This window comes from Oncorhynchus kisutch, linkage group LG25 (assembly GCF_002021735.2).
Source record: "Oncorhynchus kisutch isolate 150728-3 linkage group LG25, Okis_V2, whole genome shotgun sequence".
NCBI lineage: Eukaryota > Metazoa > Chordata > Actinopteri > Salmoniformes > Salmonidae > Oncorhynchus > Oncorhynchus kisutch.
Window position 1 is genome coordinate 28596159 of NC_034198.2, and position 19513 is coordinate 28615671.

General features: G+C 44.0%; 1 protein-coding gene across 3 annotated transcripts in view; it reads right to left on the reverse strand.

Annotated features, from left to right (window-relative positions):
* Window positions 1–19513, reverse strand: part of golga4 (golgin A4) — a 51940-nt gene that overhangs the window by 13825 nt on the left and 18602 nt on the right. For 2 of the 3 annotated variants that reach the window (XM_020460954.2, XM_020460956.2), the window contains 16 exons: window positions 18619–18687; window positions 17902–18249; window positions 16575–16622; window positions 16390–16446; window positions 15106–15204; window positions 14716–14845; window positions 13469–13659; window positions 10672–10755; window positions 8271–8418; window positions 8009–8187; window positions 7432–7530; window positions 7045–7200; window positions 2832–6841; window positions 2424–2599; window positions 1590–1720; window positions 504–593 (listed from right to left, as the gene is read on the reverse strand). In XM_020460954.2, coding sequence (XP_020316543.1) covers window positions 504–593; window positions 1590–1720; window positions 2424–2599; window positions 2832–6841; window positions 7045–7200; window positions 7432–7530; window positions 8009–8187; window positions 8271–8418; window positions 10672–10755; window positions 13469–13659; window positions 14716–14845; window positions 15106–15204; window positions 16390–16446; window positions 16575–16622; window positions 17902–18249; window positions 18619–18687 — 6015 coding nt within the window. The remainder of the gene's footprint in view (window positions 1–503; window positions 594–1589; window positions 1721–2423; window positions 2600–2831; window positions 6842–7044; window positions 7201–7431; window positions 7531–8008; window positions 8188–8270; window positions 8419–10671; window positions 10756–13468; window positions 13660–14715; window positions 14846–15105; window positions 15205–16389; window positions 16447–16574; window positions 16623–17901; window positions 18250–18618; window positions 18688–19513) is intronic. The other variant, XM_020460955.2, reaches the window with a different exon arrangement.

Sequence of the window (19513 nt, forward strand, 5' to 3'; positions counted from 1 at the left end):
TTATTTACTGTAGGATTCGAAAGGGGAGGGAGTGCACAGTTCAAGTTATGTAGTCTCAACTATTCTAGCTAACGTTAGCTAGCAGGCTTAACTACTCTCGGTTTGATGCAGTCAAGACCAGTACTATGTAATCAGATGAGATGATACATAAGTAGCAATAAGTTAGGTTGCCATCTCTCTCTCCCTCCCTGTGTCACTCACATGAGCTGCAGCTCTGCTTCGAGCCGCTCACTCTCCCTCATTATAAAGTAGCTAAAAAATATATTTTGTTCCAGCAATGTTCTAGCATTTTTGCGTTAGGTATTTGTTTATTTTTCCCCTTTATGTTGATTATCAGGACTTGTTAGTGGTAGTTTTGTAATAACTGCACTGTGATTTTAATTTTGTGATTTTTCAGGGATTTTTTCCCCTTAACATCAAGGATGCCAATTTGTTTCAAAGTTTTAACCCCTACTCCTAGCTTCACCCAATAAACATGTACAGTATGAACTGAGATACCGTACCTCTCCACTGCCGCTGTGGGTCCTTGCCTGCAGGTCCTCCAGCTCCTTCTGTACCTGCCACACTCTGTCCCCCATCTCCACCTCTCGACTCTGCCGGGAAGAACAGGACAACCACGGCCCAGTCATTTCCTTTCTTAGAAAATACAGTAGGACTGTACTCAAAAAGTACAGTCATTTCAAATAACTTTCCCCTATTATTTTCTTGTATTTCTATGTATTTTTCTATGTTTTTTGCCTGCACTTTTTTTCATTTAATCAGCACACAAACAATTCAGCTAAAAGCTGTGTGTGTTTCATCTCTGTATAGTCTGATATCACAACTGCACAGTATTGTCAGTCAGTCAAATACCAAGTGCTACTCTACTTAAGGCCTCCCTACTTTCATTGTCTGGAGACAGTGATGAATGAGAGAAGACAGCTTTTATTGTAGTTTATTTAACTGAGCAGAGCAGACTATCCCTCTATAGTAATTTAGTCTAGTTTCAAATGTAAATCACTTAACAGACTGTCAGAAGGTAGACACACACACACACACACACAGTATAGTAGTCTTTAATGTAAATCATTCAGCAGACACTACAGCCAGAAGGTATCTGTCATTTAGCTGAGTTCTCTGGGGGACTGATTGAAGGGAGGAGGTTCCATGTCAGTAATAGTTTCCTGATGATGGGTGGAGTACATGTCCTTTTCTAATAAAGCTCAAAGTTGAAAAATATGTCAGGAACTGATAGGAGTGTCTGGACTAGTGACCAGTATCACAATACTATTTGAATCACAGCGTGGAAACAAAACACAAGTGGACTAATTCTTCTGAGGAAAACAGACCCAATGTTGGACCAGTAAATCCTACTTGTAAACTACTTTCTAAAAGCAAACCAGTCAGTCTGTAATGATAAATGTCAATTAATATAACCCTTTACGTTAAAATGGCATTATACCCATGTAGTTACACAGTAATAGCTGTAGTAATATATTTGTAGTTACATTGGAACTGCTATGATTTACATATTGATAGAGTTTAGCAGTATAGGTTATTACAAGTGCGAGAGACACATTCATGTGCTATTCATTCATACAGTTCTGTACCTGCAGGACCTGCTCATATCGATGGACTGTTCTGTTTAAGTCGTCATCTTTCTGGGCAATCACCTTCTGCAGCTGATTGGTCTCTTCCCGATGGCTGTCCATAAGCTCCACCTCCACGCTCTGGGCCTTCCCTGATTGGAAGAGAAGAGAGGAGGAGGAAGAGTGCTGATATTGGATCAGTTTGGCCTTTTAGGTTATACCGAATATGACTAAATGGACAGACCTGATCCTAGATCAGATTCAGTACTCAGACAGCTTTTGAATACGGGCCAAGAAACAAAGCACGTAGTAGACCTTGAAGTTCACATTTTGCAAAGCAGTCACTCACTTCCGTTTTGGAATGCAGTGTTAATGACTGGACTACAGTGAAAACATATGGTGATTCTTTCAGACAGAGACAGTTTCCTAATTCAATCATCTCCCAACTCCGTTTCACCCCTATTGTTCTGTCTAAAAAGTCACTCATATTTAAAACTCATTTCATTTTCTCTATTGGAAACACTTCAAATGAATACTACAAGGACCAATTACACATGAATTTATGTGAATTCCATGACAAATGATCAAACAGTGAAGAATTTGCATTGGTGAAGTTTGAGAGTATGGTTAGACTATAAACTAACACCGTACACCATTTTAGTCACACAAAACAAATTAATTTATAACATATAATGACTTCATATATGCATATTAATTTCGGTGTTTTGGCCATTGACAGTCTAGTAACATAAGTAGTAAGACGCACTTCCGAAAAACTTGAGGTGCTAACTAACTGAACTGTAGAAAAGGAAAGCTGCGACTTTCTAAATATTTTTTAGGTTTCAATGGTAATACCTGCCAGTGTCTTATCATGCAATGGCTTGTCAGAAAACTCGGATTCCCTCTCACCAATGGTCTCCTTCAGTGCAGCAGTCATCTCCTGTTCTTTCAAAGCCATCTGTGTGTTGAACTCCCTCATCAGCTGCTTCAGGGACGAGTTCTGCTTCATCTCCAGATCCTCCACCTCAAGCCTGTTCAATGGGGAGAGAAAATGTCAAATACAGTATGGATAGAGAAAGAAAAAACAGGAAGTACCAAAAAGGATGAATAGAAATGGCAATGAAAGCATTTATTTTCTGACCTCAACTGACTACTTTAAATCACTAACTCTAAAACACTTGTGACTGCTGATGTAAAAAGGGCTTTATAAATAATTGTGTTTGTTTGTTTGATTGACTGCACTAAACATTAGGTCAAACTTACTTGAGCTTCTTCTCATTCTCTTGGGCCAACTCTTTCTTCACATACTCCAGATCCTGCTCGTGCTCCCTCCTCAGGGAACGCAAGTCTTTCTGTAGATTCTGCTTCTCCTGCGCTGCCTCTGCCAGCTTATTCTGCAGGGACGACAGAGATTCAGCATCCCCATATTCCTGCGTCAGAGAGTGGTTCTCCGTCTCTTTGCCTGCTGTGAGACTCTTGGTTTGCTCTGCAGTGCAATGCTCCACGACCTCCACTGCATTCATACCCTGTTTTTCTAAGCTAGCCAATTCTGTCTTTTGCTGTTCGATCAGTGCAGTCTTCTCAAGCAGATCATCCTTCAGGCAGCTTATTTCAGCCAGAAAGTTTACTTTTTCCACCTCCACTTCCTTAAGCTTAATCTTAATCTCCTCAAGCCTTGAGAGGGTCTCATTTGCTTTGGTCTCTTCCTGGTTCAAAATATCTCTCTGAAGTGACAATAGCTTTTCCTCGTACATGTTCTTCAAACTCTCCAATAAGCTCTCTTTCTCAAGTCTCTCGACGTTCTGTACTTGCTCAATATGTTTTTCTTGTTCTTCCTTCAGCTTGGCTAGGGCTTCCTCCTGGTTTGAAATGTCTTTCTGAAGTAATGATAGCTTTTCCTCGTAAATGTCCTTCAAACTCTGTAAAGAGCTCTCTTTTTCCAGTCTTTCATCACTACGCACTTGCTCAATGCGTTTCTCCTGCTCTTCCGTCATCTTGGCCATGGCTTCCTCAAGGGAATTTTCTTTCTCCTCCAGGGTTTCCACCTGCTGCTTCTTTCTCACTTCATCGATCTTGGCCTCTTCCAACTGTGTTTGAAGGTCTTTGATTGTTTTTCCCTTCTCCTCAAGTTGTGAGGTCAACTGTTTCCGAATCTGGCTGATTTTCTGCTCAGCTTTCTTCTTCAGCTCGGTCACTTTCCCAGCATTGTCTTTTGACAACCTCTCTTCAGCCGCCTTCAGACTCTCCTCTTTGCCTTTGAGAATCTCAGCCTTCGTCTTCTCAACGGCTTCCCTTTGCCACTCCAGCTCTTGTTTCAAAGTTTGGTTCTCTCTCTCCAGGGACTGCAGTTTCTCATCTGTAGCCTGGACTAGATTTACATTCTGGGTTCTGAACTGCTCCTGGGTCTGTTGTAGATGCTCTGTGAGCTCTCGCTTCTCACTCTCCCTGATAATGTGCTGCTGCTTCAGGTCAGCAGTTAGCTGCTCACTCTCTTTCGTCCTGAGGACCAACTGCTCCTCCAGCTCACTGAGCCGGCTGTTGCAGCTCTCCACTTCCAAAGAAAGGGCACTGACTTTCTGCTCCTTTTCACTCAAGGCTTGGTCCATCTCCGACTTGCTGACGGACTGATTGTCAATGCTGGCCGTCAGCCTCTGTAAGGCCTCGTTCTTCTCAGAGATCTGTTTCTCCATATCCTCAAGTCTGGTCTGCAGAGACTTGACAGTATTGTGGTTCTGAGAGAACTTGGACTCTGCTTTCGTCTTGAACTCAGTGAGGTTGTTCCTGAGGGTGTCAGCTTGCTCCACTGCAGATTTATTCTCTTTCTCTAGTCTGTCAATGATCTCCTCCATTTGGCAAACAAGCCTCTGTCTCTCCTCCTTGTGCTGCTGATCAAGCAGTGATATGGCGTCATCCTTCCTCATATGGCTACCTGATAACTGGGTCTTCAAGTCATTTATGATACTCTCCAAGTTGCTGATATGCACAACGTTTGATTTGACATTCTCTGAGATGGTTCGGTTTTCCTCACTGAGCTGTTCAATGCAAATTACTTTTTCTGAGAGAGCTTGAGTGTGATTCTCAGCATCCCTCTGCAGAGACTCCCTCTCAGCAGTTAAGGCTTTGATATCATCTTTGTGTACATTTAGCTGAACAGTCATTTGCTCTAGTGAACTGCATAGGTTCTTATTCTCCTCTGTCCTCTGATGGAGTTGCTCCTCCAAAGTGCGTATCCTGTCAACCTTGGTAAGGATAACGTTTTTAAGATGTGCTACCTTCTTCTGATTACCCAGAACCCTCTCTTTCAACTCTCTCACTCTGCTCTCGACTCGCTCAGAGAGTTCCTTCGTACCACCTTCGATGCTGGCCTCAATTTCCCTGCAGTAACGCATCAGTTCGTTGCTAATCCCAGTGAACTGCTTCTGCAGTTCTTTTTCCTTGACTTCCAATTGAAGAGAATGCTGTTCAAGCCTCCTCTGAACGGCCTCCCCTTCTTCACCCTTAGAAGCCTCAAGAGCTTGAAGCTGCGTCTCGGTGTCTACAAACCTCTCAGACAGAGCCTTGATCGTCTCTCTTGCCTTCTCCTCAGTCTTGCTCACCTGATCCTGGAAGGAGTTCCTCTCATTCAGAGCCGTGTTTAGATTCCTCTCAATCACCTCTACTTGCTCTTTGAACATTGCCTCAGATTGAGATAAACTCTCCATCTTGACTGCCGCTTCCTTAAGCTCGGCTTGCAGTTTCTGCACAGTGGTCTGTCTCATCACCAACTCCTCCTTCATGTTCTTCACTTCCTGCACAACTTGCTCTTTTTCTTCTTTGGTCTTTCCAAGCTGCTGGGTGACCTCCTCCAATTCCTGTACCTTCTCCTGTAGTATTTGTGTGTGTTTCTCCTGTATTTCCTCTTCCTGTTGTCCCAGCTTTCCCTGCCAATGATGCTCAAGATTTTCCTTCTCTTGCTTATGGACTTCACACATCTTCTCTAGTTCTTCCTTGTGGTTGGCCTCAAGCTGGGACATAGCACTGCTCAGGCCTTCTGAACTTGTCTGAGACTCCAGGACTTTCTCTTTACCTTGCTGTTCCTTCTGCAATAGCTCTGACTCCTTCTTTGCCAGCGCCTTTTTTGAAGATTCCTCAAGTTCCTGAAGCTTCTTCTTGAATTTCTCCTGCATCTCTTTGTTCTTTGCTTTAAATTTCTCCATCTTCGCTTCCTGTGATTTCAACTTGGCCTCCATGTCGGTCTTAATGTTTTCTACCTTCTCATGAGCAGCCTTCTGGTCCTCTAGCTGTTTCTTTAGTTGCTTTTCTTCCTCTTGCTTAGTGTTCAGTTCATCAGTGTAAGATGTATCCTGTTCAGAGAGCTGCTTCTTAGCCTGTTGCAACTGCTTCTCTAGCTCTTCAAGCTCCTGTACCTTTTGTTGAAGATATTCCTCTTTCTGTTGGCAGTCACTTCGAGTTGTCACCAGTTTTTGCTCCAAATCTATCAACTGACTCTTGCACTGTGAGAGTTCATCTCTGATCTTACGGAGTTGGGCATTAGATTTCTCAAGGCCCTTCTTTTCGGATTGGGCCTGCTTTAAACTCTTCCTAAGCTCCTCCAATTCTTTAACCTTGGCATTCCGGTCTTGAAGAACCATCTCTGATTCTTCATTCAGTTTTTTCTCACAGACAAGGTGAGCCTCAAGCTCCTTCTCTTTCTCCTTCAGCACCAGCATCAACTTGTTGAGTTCTTCTTTTAGCGTCTTTTCCATCCCTCCCAGGGACTGCACATGCTGCAGTTTGATCTCCTCAATATCCACACTGTGCTTGGTCAGCACCTCCTGTAGTCTCTGCTCCAGCTCCTGCCTGGATGACCCACCAGCGGTTTCAACTGCATCCAGTCTCTCCTCGAGAACCTGCTTGCTCCTCAACACCTCCTGGAGCTCAGAGGAAAGGGCTTCCAACTCAGTTTGTTTTACATCCAGCTTCTCCATTGTCTTCTGGTTCATGTCCTCTACATGGGACTGCAACTGGGCCTCTTTCTCCTTCAAGATGGTCTCCACTTCAGTTCTGTGCTTTGCCCTGAACTCCTCCATTGCAGCGTTGTGTTGGGCTAAGGCCTCCTGGTGCAGCTCTACCTTGTGCTTCTCCAGCTCCTCACGGTGCTTCTCCTCTAGTGCAGTCACCTCCTCCTCGTGTTTTCTCCTCAGCTCCTCCATCTGAGTGGAGAGATCATCTGATGACGGAACTGACCCAGGTTGGGAGTACCTTTCCAGAGAGCTCTCCAGTTCCAGAATTCTCTGTAATGAGATTGTGTATTTATTGTATGTTTGCCATAGAATCAACCAACAATGTAAAGCTTCTAGATACATTAGACTATATTATTTGCTGTAGAATCAACAATGTGCAGCATATTTGAATAGAGTAGCTAAACGGCAAAAGATTCTAATTCCAAATATCAATAATGCATTAGTCTTCATGTATTAACTACCCAAGGACTTACAGTTCTGGTGGTCTCCAGCTCCAGAAGTATTTCCTTAGCATTGGTCTCTGCCTCGGTCTCTATGGCAGCCTTCTGCAGCTCTGCATCTTCCAGGGCAAGGGCAGACTGCTGCTCCAACTCCTTGGCAGCCTGGGCCAGCTCCTCTTGACACCGCTCCTAAACCAAACACACAATTCAAGTTGAAATCTGCCATATGTAACAAATACATTGGATATCTTACTCAGGACTCTCACAATAAAACAGCAATAGAAACAGCAAGACAGTGCCGGAGAAATATTCACATAATATAAGTAAACATGTAGCTCAAACAGCTCAAAACTATAGCCGAGTTTGTTTTGCAGTACATGTGTAGAGGACAAAATACAGTATTAAAAGATATTAACTTACCACGGCCTGGTTGACTCGAGCGCTGAGCTCCTGTTCTTTACTGGCCAGTGCTTCACTATGTAGCTTCTCCATCTCTGCCATCTTCTCCTCTGAGGATTTCTTCAACACAAATAGCAACACAATATTACACCTTCAAGTGATTGCAATGGATGGGTAAATACAGGTAGTCCTTCGTGGCTCAGTTGGTAAGAGCATGCTGTTGACTATATATGTAGTTATTCAGGGAATTAAGGTCAGAATACAGCGTATCTGTAGACACACCTCCGCCACACCTTTATATCTTAGATCTCCACCCGAACGAATAGCGGGTGAATATCATGCTATTCTCATGCTTAATTTCAAGTCCAGAATACACTCAGAGAGAAAAGTGCATAAAAAGGGAAGTATGTTTAATTTATGTGCGCTTAACTCTGTTCGTAATCGGCCCTTTAGTAAATTTACAGGGATTGAAATGGAATTGCCGCCAACCCTGGTCTTGGTACTGAGTGAGTAGTGATTGTGTACTACTGCATGAGTACTGCATAAGTACTGAGTGAGTTTTTCATTAGTATTTTGATGTACAGTAGATGTCCCTCACCTTCATGATGGTTACCACCTCCTGCTTGACCCTGGTGAGCTCCTGCTGCAGACTCCTCCTCTCCTCTTCCCCGGCCTGCACTACTTCCTTCACCTGTTCCTCCAGCTGGAGTTGCAGCAGCCTCCGTGCCTCCTCAGCCCTCTGGGCCATGGCCAGAGCCTTCTCTAGCTCCTCAAACCCTGGGGGAAGGTGCAAACACACATCGTTGGTTAGATACTGTACAACTTGCCCATTGTTAAAGAAGAAGAAGAGATCCACTGACCTGCTTTCTCAGACTTCTCTTTCTGCTCCTGCAGTTCCTCTCTCTGGGCGGCGGCCATCTTGCTTCTGGAGCGAAGCTGGGCGATCTCCTCCTCCTTCATCTCCAGGGTCTCATGCATCTGACGCTTTGTCTCTGCTATGACCATGCCCTGAAGGTAGAGCCATGATTGGATTGAATTTAATTTTACTTTCAGAATAAAATAATACCTGCTGATATGTGTATGTGATCCCAGAGGATAGCACATTAATGAACACACTTACACTACATGTCCAAAAGTATGTGGACACCTGCCTGTCGAACAACTCATTCCAAATGAGTTGGAGTTGGTCCCCCCTTTGCTGCTATAACAGCCTCCACACTTCTAGGAAGGCTTTCCACTAGATGTTGGGACATTGCTGTGGGGATTTGCTTCCATTCAGCCACAAGACCATTAGTGATATCAGGCACTGATATTGGGTGATTAGGTCTGGCTCGCAGTCGGCCAGACCTCTCAAAAGTGTTCGATGGAGTTGAGGTCAGGGCTCTGTGCAGTCAAGTTAAGTTCTTCAACACTGATTTCAACAAACCATTTCTGTATGGACCTCGCATTGGTCACGTGAGCATTGTAATGCTGAAACTGGAAAGGGCATTGCCACAAAGTTGGAAGCACAGAATCATCTAGAATGCCATTGTACTGTATGCTGTAGCATTAAGATTCCCCTTCACTGGAACTAAGGGACCAAGCACAAACCATGAAAAACAGCCCCAGACCATTATTCCTCCTCCACCAAACTTTACAGTTGGCACTATGCATTGGGGCAGGTAGCGTTCTCCCGGCATTCGCCAAACCCAGATTCGTCCGTATGACTAGCAGATGGTGAAGGGGGATTCATCACTCCAGAGAACCCATTTCCACAGCTCCAGAGTCCAATGGCGGCGAGCTATACATCACTAAAGCCGACGCTTGGCATTGCACATGGTGATCTTAGACTTGTGTGAGGCTGCTCGGCCATGGAAACCCATTTCACAAAGCTCCCGACTAACAGTTATTGTGCTGACGTTGCTTCCAGAGGCAGTTTGGAACTCGGTAGTGAGTGTTGCAACTGAGGACAGACCATTTTTACGCACCACGCACTTCAGCACTCGGTGATACCCTTCTGTGAGCTTCTGTGGCCTACCACTTGTTGTTGCTACTAGACGTTCCCACTTCACATTAACAGCCCTTACCGTTGACCGAGGAAACTCTAGCAGGGCAGAAATTTGACGAACTGACTTGTTGGACAGTGCCACGATGAATGTCACTGAGCTCTTCAGTAAGGACATTCTACTGCCAATGTTTGTCTATGGAGATTGCATGGCTGTGTGCTCGATTTTATACACCTGTCAGCAACGGGTGTGGCTGAAATAGCAGAATCAACTAATTGGAAGTGGTGTCCACATACTTTTGCTTGGTTGTGTATGTATATATTGTGTATGTATATATATACATATACACACACACACACACACATACATATACACACACACACATATATATATATACATATACACACACACACACACATATATACACACACACACACACACACACACACATATATATACACATACACATATATATATATATATATACACATTTCCATATATATATATACACATATATATATTTCCAAATAGGTCCTCAATTATTTTTTTTAAAATCTGCACTGTTATGTAGTTTCTGTACAGCACTTTGAGATATCAGCTGATGTACGAAGGGCTATATAAATACATTTGATTTGATTTATGATTTTCTCCTATGTAGCATGTCTTAATCAAAACCAAAGCAACCTAAATTGTTTCCAAAAATTATGCTGTGCCTCTAACCCTAGCCCATATTCATCAGTGTGACCTCACAAGTCACAGTCTCCACACACAATCTCTTGCAGAGCCAGAGGATAATGGTCAAGCGCAACAATCGTGGATAGACTGTTTATGTCATCTCTGCACTCAGGGGCATAGCACAAACATGTCTATATTTCACACATTCACACTAAGCAGGAGTGAGGAAGACATATTAGGGGCACTCAACATTAGGACCAGAATGGTGGAGGCTGGTGGAAGAAGGGAGCAATCGATGAATGAGGTAAATGTAATGGCTGGAATGAAAGGTATACAACACTTCAAACACTGGGTATTCATGTGTTGTTTTAGGATTCCATTCTTGCCAATACGATGAGCCTGATTTGAAGTGTCACCAGCCTCCACTGACTCAGAAGCTTAAAAGGGAGCTTCCATCAAGATATATGACCAACATAAAAAGGAAAGTTAACTGAAGTTTCAGCTTATTACCTATGGTGATGTTGTTTTATTCAAATAGTTTTTAAGTTTGTGAGCAAGGTCCAGAATCTCCTGGCTAGCATTAGAAGCCCTCTTCACTCACCTTGTCCTGCTCCAGCTGTTCAATAAGGTTCTTAGCATCACGCAGCTGGGTGATGAGCTTGGTCTTCTCTGTGGTGTGCAGCTCCTGTAGTTCAGACAAGACAAACGTAAGGAAATATATTTTTTAAATGGGTTAATGTGCAAGGTATCAAAGCAACAGTGAAGGCACCTGAGAACAGACAGACGGAAGGAGAGATCAGATAATATATATATATATATTGAAGGTTGAAGGTGCTCTTTGGGTAAGGATAAATGGACCATCTTTGAAAGTAAAAGATGGATTAATCTGCAAGTTATCAAAAGGAACGGGAGCACCGCTCTAGTAACGGAACGGGAGCACCGCTCTAGTAACGGAACGGGAGCACCGCTCTAGTAACGGAACGGGAGCACCGCTCTAGTAAAGGAACGGGAGCACCGCTCTAGTAAAGGAACGGGAGCACCGCTCTAGTAAAGGAACGGGAGCACCGCTCTAGTAAAGGAACGGGAGCACCGCTCTAGTAAAGGAACGGGAGCACCGCTCTAGTAAAGGAACGGGAGCACCGCTCTAGTAAAGGAACGGGAGCACCGCTCTAGTAAAGGAACGGGAGCACCGCTCTAGTAAAGGAACGGGAGCACCGCTCTAGTAAAGGAACGGGAGCACCGCTCTAGTAAAGGAACGGGAGCACCGCTCTAGTAAAGGAACGGGAGCACCGCTCTAGTAAAGGAACGGGAGCACCGCTCTAGTAAAGGAACGGGAGCACCGCTCTAGTAAAGGAACGGGAGCACCGCTCTAGTAAAGGAACGGGAGCACCGCTCTAGTAAAGGAACGGGAGCACCGCTCTAGTAAAGGAACGGGAGCACCGCTCTAGTAAAGGAACGGGAGCACCGCTCTAGTAAAGGAACGGGAGCACCGCTCTAGTAAAGGAACGGGAGCACCGCTCTAGTAAAGGAACGGGAGCACCGCTCTAGTAAAGGAACGGGAGCACCGCTCTAGTAAAGGAACGGGAGCACCGCTCTAGTAAAGGAACGGGAGCACCGCTCTAGTAAAGGAACGGGAGCACCGCTCTAGTAAAGGAACGGGAGCACCGCTCTAGTAAAGGAACGGGAGCACCGCTCTAGTAAAGGAACGGGAGCACCGCTCTAGTAAAGGAACGGGAGCACCGCTCTAGTAAAGGAACGGGAGCACCGCTCTAGTAAAGGAACGGGAGCACCGCTCTAGTAAAGGAACGGGAGCACCGCTCTAGTAAAGGAACGGGAGCACCGCTCTAGTAAAGGAACGGGAGCACCGCTCTAGTAAAGGAACAGGAGCACCGCTCTAGTAAAGGAACAGGAGCACCGCTCTAGTAAAGGAACAGGAGCACCGCTCTAGTAAAGGAACAGGAGCACCGCTCTAGTAAAGGAACAGGAGCACCGCTCTAGTAAAGGAACAGGAGCACCGCTCTAGTAAAGGAACAGAATACAGCACAAACAGCTCTCAGGACAGGCTACTTTCCTGGTTAGAAAAAAGTTAAATAAAACAAGGAAGTACCAAGCCAGGTTGCAAAATGTTTCTGCATGGCAGGCAGAGAGTCTCCCTACACCACCCATGAGGCCAGGCCACCACAGCCACAAGGCGGTTGTCAACAGAGGCCGCATATGAGGCCAACTAAACCAACACATAGACCAGGTTAGGTTAGCAGCAGTGGTTTGTAGTGTAGCTAGCACGTCACTATGAAACTACTGTGTGAGAACATACAATAAGGTAAATAAACATTTAACGCAAATACGAAACAGACTACAACGTCATATAAATACCAGATCCCAAAGGTGAAATGGTGGCCTGAGAGACAGCTGCTGTCTGTTTTACAGGGTGTGGGGTGTGTGTGTGTGTGGATGAGCAAGCCCCTCCACGCAAGTTAGGAGAGCTGAGCGCCTGTTAACCTCTGGCTCTTTCTGTCACAGGAACAGCCCTGTTCTCAGACACTGGCCAGGTTCAACACACACACACACACACAGTAACTCCACCCAAACACACAGATACCTCTGTACCTTGCGCACACACATACACATTCTGCAACTCCACACACACACCTCTGCCCATCACACTTAGATGCAGAGCTATTGTCTGTTATCACAGGCCTGTTCTGACACCCAGCATCACTCTCAGCCGCTAGTGAAAACGACAGACACCACAGCCAAACTATGCAATTATTATTCCACCAAAGAACAATGTTGTGCTATTAAACAGAATAAATGTCACAAAGTTAGCTAAATGACATGACCTCGGTCAGCCCCTGGGATGAGTCGTAAATAGCACCCTATTCCCTACATATGGCACCCATTTCCATACATTGTGTACTTTGGAGCTCTGTCTCGTTATGAGGGCCTCATGTGTGTGTCATAGAAATAGATAGTGAAGCCACAGACCAGGCACATAAACCATCAAGACTCCATTGGATGATTTATAAAACAGTGTTGTGAAACATGGTGTTACTGTTCACACCATAGTGTTGACTTCTGTGGTTCAGAGTTCAGACACTCACTCTTCAGTCCCATATAATGAACTCCTTTCAAAACTACGGTGTACTAAGTACAGGCTGCCATATGTGGAAAATGGTCTTCTAAAATGTGTATTCCAGGGTGAAGGGTAAGCGATCTTTCCAGAAAAGTTGATTAGAAGAGCCATGTGACGGTTTCTAAACAAAATGGCTAATTGTAACGGCCGGAATGGAATATTGATAATTTATGATTACGTGTTTCATACCGTTCCATTCCAGCCATGGAATACTATCACAATACATCATCTCCATTTCTCCCTCCACTGACATTAGTTAACACACCTTGGTTTTCTCCAGCTCTTGCAGTCTCTCCTGCAGCTGCTCCTGCAGAGTGTCATTCTCACTGGTCAGCTGGGCACTGCGCTCCTTGTGTGTCCTGAGCAGCTCCTTACACTTCTGGAGCAGATTCTCCTGGCGCGTCACCCTCTTCTGCAGCACCTCCATGCCTTTAGATGGGTCAGTGACGCCCTCCTCTGTTTGGAAGAGGTAACACAGCTTAGTGAGAAAGGGACTCCCATGGAGAGATACATGTTCTATTACATAGAAATACATACTGTACATATGTTCTAATCCTATCCATGGTTTTCACTGGGTCAGCGCTGCCTTCTGCAGTTTAGATGAGGTAACGCGGCTCAGTCAGAAAAAGAGGAGTACTGAGGCGTTAAGGATAACTAGTCAGTTGTACCATTGAATGCATTCAACTGAAATGTGTCTTCCGCATTTAACAAAACCCCTCTGAATAAGAGGATTGGTGTTGTGGTTTTATGTGTTAAAGGGATAGTTCACCTACATTACACATTGGTTTCCTTACCCTGTGAGCAGTCTACGGACAAGGTATGACAGCAATCCCTGCTTTGGTTTAGTGTCCCTGGCACTGTTTCCACATGCTAATGTTTCAGCATTTGTGGCACAAATCCCATTTAAGTCATGGCACCGATATTTGCATTTGTCACACACGTTCAAAACATCTATAAATCACTTTGTTGAGCTTTACAGTCGATTTGAGATACTTTCTGATGATTTTAAACTAAGTTAAATAAAGGTTAAATAAAATAAATAAAACGTGTGTAAAATGCTAATAATCGGTCCCATGAATTGAATGGGATTTGTGCAACAAACACTAAAACATTTGAATGTTTAAACAGTGCCAGGGAAACTAAATCAAAGCAGGGACTGCTGTCATACCTTGTCTATAGACTGCTTACAGGGTAAGGAAACCAATGTGTCATTTTGTCATTTGGGTGATTAATCCCTTTAAATATACTCAATAAATGTGATAAAAGACAAATGGCTCTAAACATTTCAACATTACTCAGACCTGGGTCAAAATAGTATTTGAATCCAAACACTAAGTGTTTGGTTGAGCCTGCCTAGAGTGCCAGAGGTGTAGAGGGTTTGCACCTTAGGCACTATTCAATTGGTTACATTGCACCAGACAATACTATTTGAACCCAGGTCTGCTACTGTCCATCTACACATCATCATCTATCAGGGGTGGGAGTCAGCATAGTGTCTGTACTGTATAATACCTGCGTCTTTGAAGGGGCTCTGTGGGGCAGAGGCGGAGTCTGGAGCATCTTCAGCCTGGAGAGGATGTTCAACCTCAGGGGCCACAGCTCCACCAGGAACCCCCTTCAGATGTTTCTTCATCAGGGCAACCTGGCAGAGGAGGAGGGACACAGAGCAACACAGGCTGAAGATCAGATATTATTCTACAGTCAAGATCATACTGACAGTGTTCAGCAGACACTCATTGAAACACATTTTATTTTAAATCAATTGTAGAAATGTTATCATTGTTCTTATACTTTGAGTATGTTGTTGTACAGATCAGTGGGGGCAAATCCCAACGTGATGCATTTTACATTTAACAAAAATGTTACAAAATGTGAAAATTGCACTGTATTGTATATAAACACCTGGGTCTGAAGCACAGTAATCATCTGGTCCTTCTCCTCCAGGGCAGCATCAAACTCCTCCTGAAGGTGCTTCTTAGCCTGTTGGTCCATGTGCAACTCCTGGGGAGAAACATTGTCATATAACACATTGCCTTAATACACACAGCTCTTGGTGAGGAATATAGTGTGTTTGTGATCGACTACACTGCAGTCGGACCACTCAGAATGACTGATTTACACCCTACTTCCCTAATAACTACTCACTATGAGACTCAGATTAGTAGTTCTGTGAATTGCCTTGGTCACACTGATTGCCTTATTATCACAATCATGAGCCAGTTCCTATACTTCCTACATGCAGGGCACACTGCACCATTTCAACCAGGGAAAGGTTTCTTTCCTACAAACACAGGTGAGAGTATCAGTGAATTATATATTATTTTTCTCCACTCCCTACCGCTCCTTCTTTCCTTGTCTTAGCTAACCAACTGCTCATTCCTCTCTTTCCAAGTCTTAGCTAACCAACTGCTCATTCCTCTCTTTCCAAGTCTTAGCTAACCAACTGCTCATTCCTCTCTTTCCAAGTCTTAGCTAACCTACTGCTCCTTCCTCTCTAAGTCTTAGCTAACCTACTGCTCATTCCTCGGCTTCGCTAACCTACGGCACCGTCCTCTCTTTCCTTGGCTTAGCTAACCTACTGCTCATTCCTCTCTTTCCAAGTCTTAGCTAACCTACTGCTCAATCCTCTCTTTCCAAGTCTTAGCTAACCTACTGCTCCTTCCTCAGCTTAGCTACTGCTACTTCCTCACTTTCCTTGTCTAAGCTGACCTACTGCTTCTTCCTCGGCTTAGCTAACCTACTGCTCCGTCCTCACTTTCCTTGGATTAGCTAACCTACTGCTCCGTCCTCTCTTTCCCTGGCTTAGCTGACCAACTGCTCCTTCCTTGGCTTAGCTGACCTACTGCTCCTTCCTTGGCTTAGCTAACCTACTGATCCTTCCTTGGCTTAGCTAACCTACTGATACTTCCTTGGCTTAGCTAACCTACTGCTTTTGACTTCCTTCCTTTGGCTCAGCTCCTGTTTTTTGGGTCAGGACAGAAAGATTTCAGGACTTCCACACCTAATGCTGTGACTCAGTGGTTGCCTGCTTCCTAAAAGCTTTTGAGTTCAGAGAGAGTAACGGGTCATAACAGAGTAAAATAAGACCCCGTAGACAGTACTTTGATAGGGATAGTAAGACAAAAATAGTACAGACATATACTGGTATTTAACAGAAACATATGGTGTTCATGGTCATACTCGTACCTCTCTCAACTCCCCTATCCTACGGAGAGCTTTGTCTTGACTCTGACTGAGAATGGCCTGAGGAGAAAAGCAGAAAAGACTACATCAGCATTCAGCGAGTGTGGATAAAAGCGTTCCTCCATCCTCCCAATAGTACAGAGCATCACTATATGTAATCTGGTGTTGAGGTGGTTTATGAAAATCACCTGGGTCTTCTCCTTATCTCTCTGGACTGTTCTGTAGGTAGTGACCAACTGTAGAGAGACAGACACACACAGAGAGAGAAGGACAATGGTTAGAAAGGTAACTCAAATATAGCTGTACACACAGAGATATCCAGTATATCCAGAAAGTATTCAGACCCCTTGACTTCCACATTGTTATATTACAGCCTTATTTTGAAAATTTATTAAATCATTTCCCCCCTCATCAATCTACACACAATACTCCATAGTGACAAAGCAAAAACAGGTTCTTTGAAATTGTTGCACAAATTTTTAACACACACTACTGTTCAAAAGTTTTGGGTCACTTAGAAATATCATTGTTTTTGAAAGCACATTTTTTTGTCCATTAAAATAACATCAAATTGATCAGAAATACAGTGTAGACATTGTTAATGTTGTAAATGACTATTGTAGCTGGAAACGGCAGATTTTTAAAGGAATATCTACATAGGCGTACATAGGCGTGTGTTCCAATGGGACGTTGTGTTAGCTAATCCAAGTTTATCATTTTAAAAGGCTAATTGATCATTAGAAAACCCTTTTGCAATTATGTTAGCACAGCTGAAAACTGTTGTTCTGATTAAAGAAGCAATAAAACTGTCCTTCTTTTGACTAGTTGAGTATCAGGAGCAGCAGCATTTGTGAGTTTGATTACGGGCTCAAAATGGCTAGAAACAAAGAACTTTCTTCTGAAACTCGTCAGTCTATTCTTGTTTTGAGAAATGAAGGCTATTCCATGTGAGAAATTGCCAAGAAACTTAAGATCTCGTACAACACTGTGTAATCAATGGAAACATCATGCATCGGAGATCAATTTCGAGTCTCATAGCAAAGGGTCTGAATACTTATGCAAGTAAGGTATTTCTGTGTTTTATTTTTAATACATTTACAAACATTTCTTAAAACCGGTTTTCGCTTTGTCATGATAGGGTAGTGTGTAGATCGATGAGGATTTTATTTGGAATAAGGCATGTAACAAAATGTGTAAAAAGTCAAAGGATCTGAATACTTTCCGAATGCACTGTATGCATAGCAGGCCAACTCCCTACTCTGGTCATCTGAATTTGAGACCAACTGGATGAGCGAGAGAAGACTGATCATAGTGATTTGTACATCCCATAGAGGTGTATTGTAGACATACAGCAGGCCACCTCCCTGTTTTAGCCGTTCGGAATGACTTGCTGAACTGGTAATTTACCTGATAATTATTTAGTGATTACACTGATTTCTTTTGAGACTGATTTCCACAAGCCTCACTAAAGGATGTACCATGCAGTACCACTGCTGTAGTGTCTCATGACCCCACCTCTGAGTATTTCCCTCTGTAGTTCCCCAGGCTCTTCTCCACCCTGTGTAGCCGATGGATCAGCTGTTCTTTAGACAGGGCCGGCAGGGATTCAGGGCTACCATACGACTCCTCTGCCTCGCTCTCGATGTCTGATGGAGGGTCGTAGGCTGAGGTGGCAGAGGGGGAGGCCAGGGGCTCATTCTCCCCCAGGGGGGTGAGGGAGTTGAGAGAGGGGCTGCGGTTCAGGCTCTCTTTAGATGGGGAACGGAAGAGGCCCTCGGCCCGGCTGGCACCGCGGAGGAGGAGAGACTCCACAGAGGGGACGCGGAGCTGTAGCTTCTGGGCAAACGACTGGGGCTCTTCTCTCTGTATGAGGATGGACAGGAGAGTGTATTACTTTAAGTTATTCATTTCCAGATGGCAGTCAACTATATTGAACTGAAACACATGGGAATGTACATAGATAGCTAGAGACATGTGGGATATGAATGTGTGTTTCCACATGCATGGGTTAAAGATAATCAACTAAACCACTCCTTTTGTTAGGCTTAGACTGTATCCAAATGGCACATTTATCAGAATGCATCTTCCTCTGCAGCTGATTAGGCCTAACTGGCATAGCATCTTAACTTGTATTCTTAGTTGCTTTATGACCTCTTCAGGACACATCAATAACCACATTTAAATGGAAACAGAAAAGGCAGAGAAAGGTGTTAGGAGAATGAGGTAACTTGCCTGAGGAGAAGCCCTCCCATCTCCATTGATGCTTCCACTAGGTGATCCTGTGGCACTTCTCCTGCCGCTCTATAGCAGGAGGCAGGAGAGAGAGGTTAGAACAACCTAGGTCCTGGTTTAACCAGGGCTGGGTCTGTAATGGAACACTATTCCCTATATACTGTAGTGCAATACTTTTGACCACTACTTTTGACTACGGGCCCTGGTGACAAAGTAGTGCACTATATAGGGGCCATAGTGAATAGGGTGCAATTTCAGACGTAGCCCTGGTACCTGGACCTGTTAGTCTTCCATATGTCCCACACCCAGCCATCGTGCACAGTACCGCTACACCTTGATTACTCTGTATAGGATCAAGCAATATTAGCAGAGCCATCTAATATACATGGCTCTGAATATTAGTATTGCTTGGACAGGAGCAATGCAGGGACTTATGGGTACTGTAGTTGGGTACCCTCATGCAAACTTGGATTAAACAGAGGGGTTAAATTACAAGATAGAAGGCATCTCTACTGTACAATATACAGTAACAGAACAGATAGGAGTTCAAATAGATCTACAGCTAGTATCCATTAAACTACAACTGGTAGCCATTTGTCTACACAGCAGCCATGAGGTCAAAACAAACAGTTAAAATTTATTAGAGGAGCCAGTAGATGAAGAGGTTGAAGGTCAAAGGTTTGGCATTGCTGTGGATCACTGCAGCAGGGTGTTATTGTAGGTTAACTAGAACATAGTAAAGACAGGTGTAGTAGTGTTGTTGTGAACATTAGCTGGGTAGCCTGGCTGGTTGGTTATAGAAAAGATCAGAGTTTGGTGCATCAGCCACCAAACAGAAGAAAATGGACTGAAAGAGGGAGGGGTTGCCTGAAATTGTCATCTTCAGTTTTAAAAA